Source organism: Mizuhopecten yessoensis, unplaced genomic scaffold (assembly GCF_002113885.1).
Source record: "Mizuhopecten yessoensis strain PY_sf001 unplaced genomic scaffold, ASM211388v2 scaffold1319, whole genome shotgun sequence".
NCBI lineage: Eukaryota > Metazoa > Mollusca > Bivalvia > Pectinida > Pectinidae > Mizuhopecten > Mizuhopecten yessoensis.
In genome coordinates this window covers 339,360-352,901 of record NW_018403987.1, presented here as the reverse complement: position 1 = coordinate 352,901, position 13,542 = coordinate 339,360, and the positions used below count along the sequence as shown (strand labels likewise).

Sequence of the window (13,542 nt, the reverse complement as noted above, 5' to 3'; positions counted from 1 at the left end):
ATTAGATATATTTTGATCAATTACGCGTTACTCTCAGATTTTGAATTGCATTTCTACAGAGAAAAACATGTTTATGTAAAATAATAGGCCCATCATCCAAGTTTTAAAAGGACTTCTGTCTATTTGTCAAGACTTTAACTTTGGTTGTCAAAACTAGGTATAGTCAAGAAATGTTCAATGGTATGTTTTTATCATTCTATAACATCTTCAATGTAAGTCAATCATATAATGTTTAGCCTTACGTTACCAATACATTCATGTTACACCTGAAGAAAAAAGTCAATAGATCAACCCATCCAATTATAGTAGACACAAATATAAAGTATGTCACAAAAGTGTTGATCATTAGATACGCAATACAAAGCTCTTATCAAATACAGAGTTCGTTCCTATTCCATGAACTAATGTGAGATTTATCTCACACTGAACCAATGACAGATCGTTGTATGATATGGAAAAGCGTGGTTTACATGTAATAAAGACCTCCGCTGTCCCTAAAACAAACCTGCTCACCGATTTTATACATTTATACATTAAGATAACGTTCATATGACTTTAATTCAGATAAAGGACATATTACACAACACCGTGACTGATAACACACAGTCCAGAGTAAATAAAACAACATAACTAGATCTTCGTCAATGCACTTGACTTTGGCTGGACAAACCTAAATTACGACATCGCAATAATTCTAAGGTAAATATATGGTGCGATTAACTCTTTTATTGTGCTGTTAAAATAAGAAATATAGAAAGTCGATTTTAATTGAAAAATGCACCTTTCCATTCTTGTTAGAAATACATAGTGTAAACATTTTACCAATATGAGGTTAACCATAGATTGTGGTAAATCGATTGTTCGTTTGTGATCGATTGTTCGTTTGTGATCGATCGTTCGTTTGTGATCGATTGTTCGTTTGTGATCGATCGTTCGCTTGTGATCGATTGTTCGTTTGTGATCGACTGTTCGTTTGTGATCGATTGTTCGTTTTTGCTCGATTGTTCGTTTGTGCTCGATTGTTCGTTTGTGATCGATCGTTCGTTTGTGATCGATTGTTCGTTTGTGATCGATTGTTCGTTTGTGATTGATTGTTCGTTTGTGATCGATTGTTCGTTTGTGATTGATTGTTCGTTGGATTTACTATGTTTTAGTAGTGTCTCGTGATGTGTTTCTTCGGTAATGATGTCGATAACTTAGTTTTCGTCATCCCGATTTTAAATTATACTGTTACTTAGCTTTCTATGGATTGTCTATTAAGCAGTTTTCCTCCTAAAATTACTTAACGTGACACACTTTTTTAGCTGACTTATGACTGTTGGACTAGTTATTGACTGATGACTCATCACGTGACAAACTTATGTTACCCTTTTTACGTAATAAACTGTGTACCCTTTGACTGATGACTTATCACGTGATAAACTGATATTTGTCACCCTTCGACTGATGACTAATCACGTGCTAAACTGATGTTTGTTACCCTTTGACTGATAACTAAACACGTGATAAACAGATGTGTGTTACACTTTGACTGATAACCAAACACGTGATAAACTGATGTGTGTTACACTTTGACTGATGACTAATTATGTGTTAAACTGATGTTTAACTAATCACGTGATATATAATGTGTGTTACCCTTTGACCGATTACAAATGACGTGTTAAACTTGTGGTTGCTCCCTTTCGACTGTTTGACTGTTGGCGTGCGATTTATTCGAACGTAACTACTTTTCATTCATTTTCTTCGTGCGGTATGAATATCGACGTTTTTAGCTATGCTTATAAGTATGTTTTGTGTAACTACCCCACTTTTTACTTACCTCTGAGAATGTCATAATACTTAGATTTTACCTATAATGCACTTGTTGAGGCAGAATACTTTTATTCTTCCTAAAACCATGGTATTGTTTTCCTTGATTGCTTTTCAAATGTCTGTAAGTAAACCAAAAGTCTGTTACCCATATTTTGCCCTTGTGATATCAAGGTTGTATTTAAATGACATTTTTTTAACATTTCGGTATTCCCTTGTGTTTTTTCTTTGACGTTTTATATAAAAACAATTCGTTAAAAAATACTGCTGAATACAAACTAAATACAAACTTTCATGCCTTGGATAAATCGGGTGTATTTATTTACACTTTTCTATGACCTTTCTATGATTCATCATTTCTCGTACTCTTTATCGATAAGCATTTACTTTTTAATGACTTTTTACTTATATTCCAATATATATTCATATTGACATTCAGTTAATCCTTATGATTACGAATGAATTAATCCTTAAACAGTGGTTATGCCCCTTTAGTTATGTATTTCAGAAAAACGGCCCGAGGTTGACGTCAACATGTCATTATGTTTTATTGTCTATGTATATAGGTTTAACTTGGTAGGTACATTCGTATTTGTACATTTTGTATTTTCCCAGACATTCTTTTTGAAAAATTCCAAATTGCACATGACAAAAAACCATCTTTTTCAGTGATATAAATTCGGTTTATCTGGTTTAAATATGAGGAAAATATAGCAATCCCAAATCAATAAACAGGATTTTGGCATATAAATGAAATTACAAATATGAATGTTCTGTCAATATTTGAATATGAATAGAAGGAATGGGTTGGGTAATTAAAGATAACATTTCGATCAAATTAAATATTAATATTGTACTGGTCAAATACCGTTCATATAACAACGTAGTTTGTAGTGATGTATTTTTCATTTAAAGCAAACATACCTACTGCAATCATTTACTTTTTTCCAGATGGCAACCGGCGACAAATGGGCTCCTCGCTCAAATCGAAGTCTAAACAATGATGTGATAGGTATGCAACTGAATAAAGTCATATTCCAAGTATCACAATGCATTTTCAGTAAACATATAAAATTATTTTATCATTCACTGGAATAGTGTTATAGAAACTAATCGGATGAGTACCAAATGGACTTTCATTTCTAGTCTGACGAGATGCAATTATCACACTGAAATCTAATTAGTCTTGTGTATAAAACGTACAAACCTTTTCTGCAAACATAAATAGACATTAAAAACATTGAGTACTTACTTATAAAGAGAGCATATTAAAATATCATATTTAAAGCCGCATCAGTCCTGCTTTAATTAGATATAATGTTAAATACCATATATCATCTTATATAGTTCGATTCCATGTGTAAACTTTTATTTTGTAGATGTTCTGGGTGATTTGCGGATTGTTTTAGTTGGTACAACTGGTACAGGCAAAAGCGCCACAGGGAACACATTGATTGGGGAGAAGGTATTTAAATCCTCATCAAGCCGTGAATCTGTTACTAAGGAATGCAGTGTTGACGAAATAGAAAGATTTGGCAATAAGCTAGTGGTAGTTGACACACCGGGGATTTTTGACACTACTATGAAGGAAGAAGAATTGAAGATTCAGCTGATGGAATGTACTTATCTAGCCTGTCCCGGAGTCCACGCTTTCCTCTTTTTGATGAAAATAGGACAAAGGAACATAGCGAACAAAGACGGGGAAGCATTTCATTTGATAAAGAAGTTGCTTGGTGAAGAATTTCTTTCACATGCAATTGTTGTTTTTACTGGTAAAGAAACACTCGACGAAGATGGCGATGATGTCGAAGAGTATATTTCTAACCTTTCAGATGACTGTAAAAAGTTCATAAAGTCATGTAAAGGGGGTGTTGTTGCTATTTCAAACACGAGTCGGAATGCTGAAAAGGAAAAATCGGCCGAGCAGATTATTGACAAGGTCAAAAAACTTGTCAAACAAAATGGTGGAAGGAGCAAGTATTACAAAAACGCATTGTTTGATCAGAAAAATAACGAGATCAACAAAAGAATGGAACAAATTCTGAATGAAAACCACAAAATCCAAAACAAAATTAACCGGGCCCACGAAGAATTGGAATCTTTAAAAAGGAAAAGTAAAGATGGAAAGCCAACAGAACAACAATACAAAGAGCAACAAAAACTTAAGAGACAAATTGTTGACCTTCGGAACGCACTTGTTGAAAGAAAAAAATGGCGATTAATAGCTAATGACAAAATGAAATATGAAAAAAGGAAAGAGATCCTTGTTGGCGTCGCTAAAGTTGCAGGCGGGGCCGCTGTATGTGCTGGTGTACTGGCAGTGGGCCCAACAACAGTCGTTACCGGAGTCATTGCTGCTGTAACTCAACTGAAAAAATGATTTGTTCATTTTGAAGACTTCATAATCTAAAAAACATTTACCAACAATTCGTTAGATGACATAAACATCAACAATATCCTAAACCACAACTCTGGAGAAGTTTACATTCCACCTTGCTTCATATCGTTTATTCCTCATCGGCTTAAAATCAAGGACACTGCTTGTTTTAATTGGAATGTCGCACAAAACTTCCTCTTATAATAACCATTAAGCAGCGAGTAAACGGAATAATATCTATCAATGTTAGTGTGTAACGCATTATTCATTTATTAGCAATAAAATGAATAACTTGATGTAAATAAAAGAAATATTCAGTTTATAAACTGCTTATTCATAACACAGCATTCACTGAGTTATATGTAATTTGTAGACTTTGGTAAGTGCTTATTCTTTCTAAGGACTTTTATTGAGCGAGAAAAAGTGAGGTTAAAATTCTTACTGGTGTGTGATTTTTGACATTATTTCAAAATTCTTTTTGCTGTTTACAGTCAATGGTTAATTGTCCAGGTTACAATATACTATTTTAGTTTCCAAATATCTTCATCAGTTCTAAGAGGTTAATGGCCATGAGGTTTTTTTTTGCAAGTTTGTTCAATTGAATGATCGTAACACACTTTCTAGGTCAAATTTCTAAAAACAGAATATTTTGAAAATAGTGTAAATATGAACAATATTTTTGGTATTACATGAAAGCCACTAATGCGCATTTTCACTCAGGAACCAGTTTTAGGTAAGAGGCTACCTTTCAGTTTTCGGTAGTGGTTATCCTTTCAGGTCCTGAGAGCCCTAGGGTCATGCTTTTTAACAAAGGAAGCTGACATTAACGGCTGTCAAAGTTGTTCATACACAACGTCATAGTGATGAAATGTGTTGATATTTATAAAAGATACTTCTTCTTAACCTCTTAAGGTAAAAAGGCTATGATAACTTAACAGGAAATATCTCAGAAAATCGGATATTAAAGGTATTTATGAACAACTTTGCTCTTTATTCAAAGTCACGAGGTCCAAATATGTTAAAACAATTTAATCGATTCTTTTCAAATATAAGAGGCAGAAATTCGTGTCATTTTAACAGTTTGTAGCTGCAGTGGACGACTATCAAATTTGCTTATTTGAATGAACATGATTTACATTCAAGCTAACAGGGGTCAAACATATTTACATTTTTAAATGACTATTCCCCTAGCTCAAGTAGGCCTAGCATAAGTAAATTTTACCAGTATGTAGCTGGTATAAAAGGCTATCAACCTGTCGACATAAAGTACCTTTATCTTTATTTACGGACACATTTTTCAAACAAATCATAATATTTACAAAAACTGTTTTCTGATTTAAGACGGTCTAAGTTTGCATATTCTATTCTAGTTTTATGGATTTGGTGTTTGAATGATTAATTGATCCTTCTGTATTCTCTTGTTGTATTCGTTGTCATAAACAAATAACAGAAATACACGGATAGTACTCTAATTCAGTTTAATATTACACAACAATATTTAAAAGCTCCAATAGGCAAGATTGCCTGATTACCAAATTGTATTTCATTCAAGACTAAAGCATAATTATATAACTATTCATCTGATTCACTTACATGTCTATAGCGACTTTGGTTCGTGTGTTTCAGATACAGAGTAATTTCTCTTTAGCCACATTCCTAGGCCTAAAATGAGTTTTTTAATAGGCTATAATACTCCCAGATAAAGGCATTGAAATGCTCCATATCAAACTTGTCGAACCTTGTTATAGTTAAGGTAATACGGGTGTGACAGAGTTCAAAGGTCAGAAAAAGTTTAAAACCGATGAAATATAAGACTATACAAAACACAGGTAAAACTGGGGGGAGGCAAAGGTGTATGTTCCTTATTGAGTCTCGCTCCCCTGCACCGAGCATTGGGGTATAATATTTGTTTTTAATACAAAATAGAATCCATTTCGCCCAGGGATGTTTCCTTCCAGATTGAGTAAAAATATATCTGCTATTATTTCAGAGTGTTTAGAAGTAGTGTTTAAAAATATTTATATTTCATCGTAGGAAACACCCTTCATGTATGCCAAACGCTTTAAATTTAAAACAGGAACGCTTTATGCTAAATGGAGGCATCATTTCTGCAGCATTTGAAAGAAACAGTAAAACACCGAAAGAACACTTTTTACAGAAAACTGGGTTCTCATCTCTCCTCAAAACGGACTTTGATGCCATCTTTGGCTTGTAGTGTCATCAGTGGGGTAGGAATGACTTCATGGTCTTCGTCCAACACGACCTTGAATCTGAATGAAAATAAAACGGCACAGAGTACGATATTTACAATAGCCTCTTTAATAATAAAGAACAAAGCGCTTGTTTTTTATTTCACTTCCACACTTTCCATTCAGCGATGCCTCCCCATGCACTAATAGTCAGCCCTAATTGTCAGCATATTGCTGCTCTTAAGAAGCAAACAAACATTTTGACTTTTGATAGTGACCTTGACATATATTCCAACGTCATATAAGCTGCTTATTTAAACTGGCAATATAACGTCTCAGACAAGATAATTATTATTGACCATGCCATATCATAATATGTCCAGGAGTCCTATAAAAATGCGTAAATCCCTATATATAGAAACGATTTAATGAAATATAAAAGGTTTTAACCGTTTTATCATTGCAATTTAAAGTAAAGAAGGTACAAAGCCAAAAGAATATGTACGAAAAAGGACAAACACACGTACCTTTTAAGTATTCTGGCCAATAATACTTTCAGTTCGTTCATCGCAAAGGTTTTTCCAATACAATTCCTGAGAGAAGTCAGACGTTATGCACGTTTAAGGAGCACTCCTAACTCCGCTGAAAGCTGTCAATACTAATGAAATTTAAATTTCTAGGGATTCACTTCAAGTAGTATGGGACCTTTCAATTGGGCTCTTAATACCCTTGTTGATGATGGTTGTTCAAATGAAATTCTGTATTTATAAAATGGAGGGTAACTATTCTCAAAAGCACTTGTGTTAAATACTACATTTCGAACGCTTATTTAAAAAGATTTTACTTTCAAAGGTAAATATCTGTATTGATATATATATATAGAGAGAGAGAGAGAGAGAGAGAGAGAGAGAGAGAAAAAATAAAATTAACGACCGACTAAAATACTAGCTGCTTTCACCCTTCACAGGGCTCAAATTAACACACAATGAGCCCTGTTTTTAAATGATTTTGGTTTTAAAACCAAAAAAACACACAATGAGCCCTGTTTTTAAATGATTTTTAAATCATTTTTAAATGATTTTTCAAATGTTTTTAAATGATTTTGGTTTTAAATGAAAACCTGTGAAGGGTGAAAGCAGCTAGTTTTTTAGTCGGTCGTTAATTTTATTTTTTCTATATTTACTTCCTTCACATGGACATTTAATCACTTTTTATTATTATATATATATATATATATAGTTCTGGCAAATTAAACCATACTTATTGAAACAAATGAGAAAATATTTAGGTTCAGGAAATTTAGAAAAAAAAATATCTAAGCATTATTACCCTTTATTTTCAAATTTATGTTAAGACAAAAATAAACAATATCACAGAGAAATCGCAATATATAAGGTACTACTTGATTCAACTCTCTTTTTTGATGTGTATTGGTTTCACGCAGAATTGTACGTAAAATTATCATGAAGCTACTTTTTGACATTTAACTGCCTTAACAAAAAACAGGTTAATCTGACAGAATTGTTAATACAGTGTATATGTTTACGCAAAATATGGCAATTTTTGTATTTATTCGAGTTTGTTTCTTGCTTTATGTAAGTTAATATAAATATTGGAGATACCAAATTTCTACTGTTATATCTCAAAGACAATATGTGTATAACCTACATCTGTATACATTTAATTATCTTAAATATCCTTGTGATCCCTGTTAATTCCCTTTGTTTTACTTATACGGGATAATTATGTAATATCGGAAGTATATTAATCCAAAATGGCCGATTTCGTACACCCAATGTGATTACTTTGACACATCATTCGGGTTCAAAGCTAATTTAAAATTCTAGCATTTCTTGTCCACAAAAAGGTCAATATATCACCAGATACACCCTAAAAGATAATAATAAAAAAAAAAGTATGAGTCGTCATGAAATAAGTACACATTTAAATATGGCACATCACTGTATTATTTGAATAACTTTAACAAAAACATAGGCAAACAAACCTCGGTCCAGCTGCGAACGGTATAAAAGCGTAAGGACGTCTGTTTTCTGTATTTTCTGGTAAAAATCTCTCCGGACGAAATTCCTGCAAAAATAAAAACGTGTGTTTGGATATTTCTTTTAAAATATATATTCTCTATCTGTAAACAGTCAAGAAAACAACAATCTTCATGTGTTGTGATTAAAATACGAGAAGGTTATGAGTTTGTTCGAATAGAATTGCCAACAGTCTAAAGAACTTAAAAACTATTAACCTGGGACACATTTGCATGTCACGGCACGACACTATGTTGTATCTTTGAGCAAGATACTTTACTCCACTTGTTCCAGTCTATTCAGCTGTAAATGAGTACGTAGTTGTGCAGTGCAAGAATTGTAGAATGCTAGCTGTGAGCGCCGAAATGGCAGCACCGGCTTTATGCTCCCCAGGGAGTCGATAAAGATATTTACTAGTTGCAAAGGCCCTATAACTACGGATAATAATGTGTGAACCGCTTTGAGACGATAATAATAATAATTCGAGGTTCTTATATACTGTTTTATCACAACCTAGTTCGTAGGTCGTCTCAAAGCGATTCACACATTATTAACCGTGTACATAAAAGTCAACAGGGTCTTTGAATGCATTCTGAGCATTCTCAAATGAGAACCATTCAATGTTAGATCTAGACAAAACTATTTAATTTATGTAATGTATCTCAAAAGCAAAAAGATCGGACGACTGTATTAACAATTGAATGATGCATTAAAAACGAGTCAAATTATCTGTCTTGGTTAATTAATCCCTAGAACACTTACAGTTGGGTTTGGGAAGACATCGGGTCGGTAGTGAATGGCAACGATACTGACGTGAATCAAATTTCCTGCGGGGATTGTCACACCTTCGATATCTAGTGGCTTTGTCAAAGATCGGGTAGTTGATCCTGCTGGTGGATACATCCTTAAAGTCTCATGCAAAAACATCGACATCTTTTGAAGTTTACCAAGATCTTCCCTATAAAGAAATTGAAAGATATTGATGTAATGTCCATCTTATATAATCAGTACTTTAGTATGTACCCAACCGGAACACGGGAAGTAACTCTTTACTAATAAAGTTAGTAATGTAATAACCAGCATGGTCTCCGGAGTTGTGTGTTCGCCATTTATGAATCTGCTTTGTAATTTATCGGCTATCATTAGAGTCGTTACCACAATTACCACGAACATACACATAAACATGCGTCTTCGATATCCACGGAACAACTAATCTATAAGATGAATGATCGTTCGAAAATACAAACGCCCCTACAATCAAGTTGGCAAACCTAGTTTGGACGTTTCAGATAGATTTTCAGATGTTGCAGTGTGAATATTTCTTGTTTAACATGTCGGTGTGATAAACAAGGAAAAGTATGAGATATAGCAAGTTTCTGATTCATTCTCGGCCAGGCTTATTTCCTATGGCGTTGTCACGGAAAATATACCCAGCCACAGGAGACTAAAGTAGTGGAAACAATGGATTTAGGTAAGTTTTCTATTATCAAACTGATTAACTAGTACAGGAAGATGAAAATTAAATTTCACTTCAAATAAAGATATTTATCACATGGTCTATAGAATTTTGACGACTTTGTATTCTGCTGTTTCAGAAGACAATTTCCAAGTACTCTGAACTGCCATAACTGCTTACGGTAGAACGATACCTTAACGACTAAATCATCATGACAACGATATTGTACGGTATTATGACCAGGGGTCCAAGTTGTGATATTTCATAATAATTCGGTTTATTTTAAAAAGAAAATCATCATTTTCTTACCACTCTATGTTCTTCCGGTCTCCCGTTAGGTCACACACTTCCTGGAAAAGTGTTTCTTGTTCCTCTGGGTACTTTCCAAGGTTGTATATGGCCCAACCCATTGTTGCCTTAGTAGTTTCATGTCCTGGAAGAAGAGACACAAATGGAGGTAATACCTTCGGGTGTTCCGATAGCCATCATCATCACGACGTTATAATGTATTATTTCCTAAAACCTCTGCTGTACCTGAATGGCTGGTAATTGTCTTTATATAGATATATTATCTCATCAGTAATAACGAAAGTATGATCCAATATTGGCACTGGATCCGAACTAACAAATGTTTGTTGGATGTGTATTACTTAAATAGATAGATGGGCAAAGAAGTAATAAAGACAGTGCAGACAAAGAAATTTGTCAAATGTTCAGGGCGATCTGCCCCTTTATCAAGACAGGAACTTGAAAATGTACATATCACAACATAAAACAGAGAAAAACAGTCACCATGAGACAATAATACAATTCAAAAAACATAAACAAAATTTGACAAATCTCTTTGTCTGCACTGTCTTTATTACTTCTGAAGATAGTCGATACACGGCTTGAAAACGTTAGCGATAATCAACTTTATTTGCTTTGTTGATCTTTTATGCTCACATATTTAGCGATACACATTGTGTTCATCAAACTGAACTATTATATCCATCTTTTTTCTGTCTCAGTATATATCGTTTTGAATAGTTTCATGGTGACCGACTATCATTTTAATTATCAATCCGATTTTTGCATTTTGATTTCTTATATTTTGTTAAACTTTTTCTCGTTATGTATTCCAAAATATTACATGAACGTTTATTTAAATGTAAGACTAATTTTAAATATATAATATAATAATATTAAGTATATATTTATACGTTTGGTCCTATACAACACTTCTTGTTCTTAGAACCGTTAATAAAATCCTTGTTTGTGACATGTCAGCCTGCTTATTTGTATTTTAAAAATCATCTACCGTTAGGCTTATGTAGTATAGGTACTTAAGAAACTTAGATAACATACCTGCAAACATGAATGTATTGACCTCATCACGGATCTCCTCATCGTTCAGTCCTGATCCGGATTCGTCTTTAGCTGTCATTATGATATCCAGAAAATCCAGCTTCTTTTTTTTCTGAAGTAACGACGGGTCATCTGTCTGATAGCAAACATAAAACATATATATTAGAATGTTATATCAGTTAATGTTATGCATTGATATAAAGCATCCTCTGTAACGGATTCGTTCTGATCTACATAGTAATTGGAGTTGGTAAGTACAGATTGTATAAAGGTTTATATAGTAATTGGAGTTGGTAAGTACAGATTTTATAAATGTTTATATAGTAATTGGAGTTGGTAAGTACAGGTTGTATAAAGGTTTATATATTAATTGGAGTTGGTAAATACAGATTGTATAAAGGTTCATATAGCACAACCAGTTAATTTGTTAATGCTTGAAGTATCGATGACTGTCGGGTTCTTCAGACTGATGACACAATAACAGTTCACTGGTTTACAATAATGAAATCACGAGTAAAATAAAAATAAAAATGGAGTTTTAAAAAAAGGCCCAAACAATCACGACCTTTACAAAATGGCTGCCTCGTCATTTCTGTTTAGTCAGGTTTCTGTATAGTGACGCGTCATGGGAACATGCCAACAAAGTTCGCAGTGTTTTACTAAGCTTTATAATTTAGTTATAGCGAGATAAATATTTAGTTTTTCAATAAAATATGAACATCCTGATTGTTAAAGAGTGTTTAAAATTGGGGAAAGAACGTTGTTTTTCGTGTCTATACAGGCAACTAGAATATGAGATTTTACTGAAACTTTCGACATTATCGTCTCGTGTTCAAACCCAATTTTAATGTTCTAAAATGACGTACATTCCCCTTATTAAATCATTGAAGTGATCATATGATGTCTTTAATCACAGATATTATTTATATCACAAAGTGTAGAACTTGGTTTTTACGATAGAATTTGAAATAAAAAGATATTTACTATATAGATTTCTAGTTTACCTTAGTAACATATGAGCATATTACAAATTACAATTACTAGTAAAATGCATGATGCAACACAATTAAACATTGTCATTACCTTAGGTCTAAAATAAGGACAGATCTAAAATTATAAATTGGAGTGTACGTACTATAGCCTTTTTTCGTTTTGCAATTATTTCGTCAGCAAATCTATGCACGTAGTTCACATGTTTCATGTACTCTTTTCCAGTGGCAGACATCTTGTAGAGAATCAAAGATAGGAAGTACCATGGTTTACTGTAATTAAGGAAAACGATGAAAGTAAAAACTAAGAAACATGATAAATTACAGTGCCAAAATAGCTTCAAATGTGTTGTCAATTGTTTTTGCTTATTGTAATAAGGATATGTTGTTATCATCTATATTAATATGCTATACCCGTTGTCATTTTAAGTAGCGGCATTTCACCTGATTCGCTCCATGGTAAGTTTCATAATCTCGTGGACGGCTTCAGTGTAAGGATGCTTCTCACTGGAATCAAGTAATCGAAATATATTAAGACGATGGCTATTTTTATCAACAATGAAAAAAGCCAAATAGGTTACAGCATAAGTTAACAGATTGTGTAATGACAAAAAGTTACTGAGAAATAAAGCACACAAACCAATTCTATTTTTATTGTGCTTTTATTACTTCCGCTTCTGATAGAAAAATAAATAAAACAGCTTTATTACTGAAATTAACATATGTTTTGCTTGTATTGCTATTTATCAATTAATAATCGTTTTCAATGAACTGTCAAGGGTTACATCATAAGTACGACTAGGTCGAACAAACAAATAACTTTTTTCCTTCGATTATAGAAATTAAGACTGATTTGAGATACACTTTCACATTTTGATACTTATATTGTTAACAATTTCGAAATACTTTGATTGATTGTGTGAGTGTTTTAGAAGCATACTTACTTTTCCTGGATATTTTCATTACATGATAGAGAGCACCGCAAAATGATATTCAGAGTAGCCAGGTTTAAAGAGTGCATTATATCAACACTTAATATTTATTAGAACAAATTTGTAAGTATTATGTTTGTAGTAAATAATTACATTAATGGTAATTGTTTGATACCAAGGAGTCAGCATACATATGCTAACTCCTCGTGAGATTATAATGGTGACCTTTAATCATGTCTCTAGTCTATAGTTAGTTTGTACGTCAACGTTTTACAGAACAAAACTCGTCATGCTAGTGGCAAGCAAGTGAGTATTGAAACAACTGTGAAATGCAAACATCGTCGGCGAGGAAATCAGAGATGTAACTACCAAGAAAAAAAAGTTCACGAATGAAGAATTCA

General features: G+C 33.1%; 2 protein-coding genes across 2 annotated transcripts; one reads left to right on the top strand and one right to left on the bottom strand.

The window, feature by feature from the left end:
- Positions 1-600: 600 nt before the first annotated feature.
- On the top strand, positions 601-4,530 carry LOC110459821 (GTPase IMAP family member 7-like). The gene is made up of 3 exons (XM_021512276.1): positions 601-699; positions 2,764-2,824; positions 3,192-4,530. Exons 2-3 carry the CDS (start codon positions 2,764-2,766, stop codon positions 4,190-4,192), a joined length of 1,062 nt encoding a protein of 353 aa, XP_021367951.1. The 5' UTR covers positions 601-699; the 3' UTR covers positions 4,193-4,530.
- Positions 4,531-8,321: 3,791 nt separating this feature from the next.
- Positions 8,322-13,234, bottom strand: LOC110459958 (cytochrome P450 4F6-like). Its single transcript, XM_021512532.1, has 7 exons — positions 13,154-13,234; positions 12,654-12,716; positions 12,356-12,482; positions 11,221-11,356; positions 10,183-10,306; positions 9,180-9,375; positions 8,322-8,466 (listed from the first exon to the last, which is right to left on the bottom strand). Exons 1-7 carry the CDS (start codon positions 13,228-13,230, stop codon positions 8,359-8,361), a joined length of 831 nt encoding a protein of 276 aa, XP_021368207.1. The 5' UTR covers positions 13,231-13,234; the 3' UTR covers positions 8,322-8,358.
- Positions 13,235-13,542: the final 308 nt, after the last annotated feature.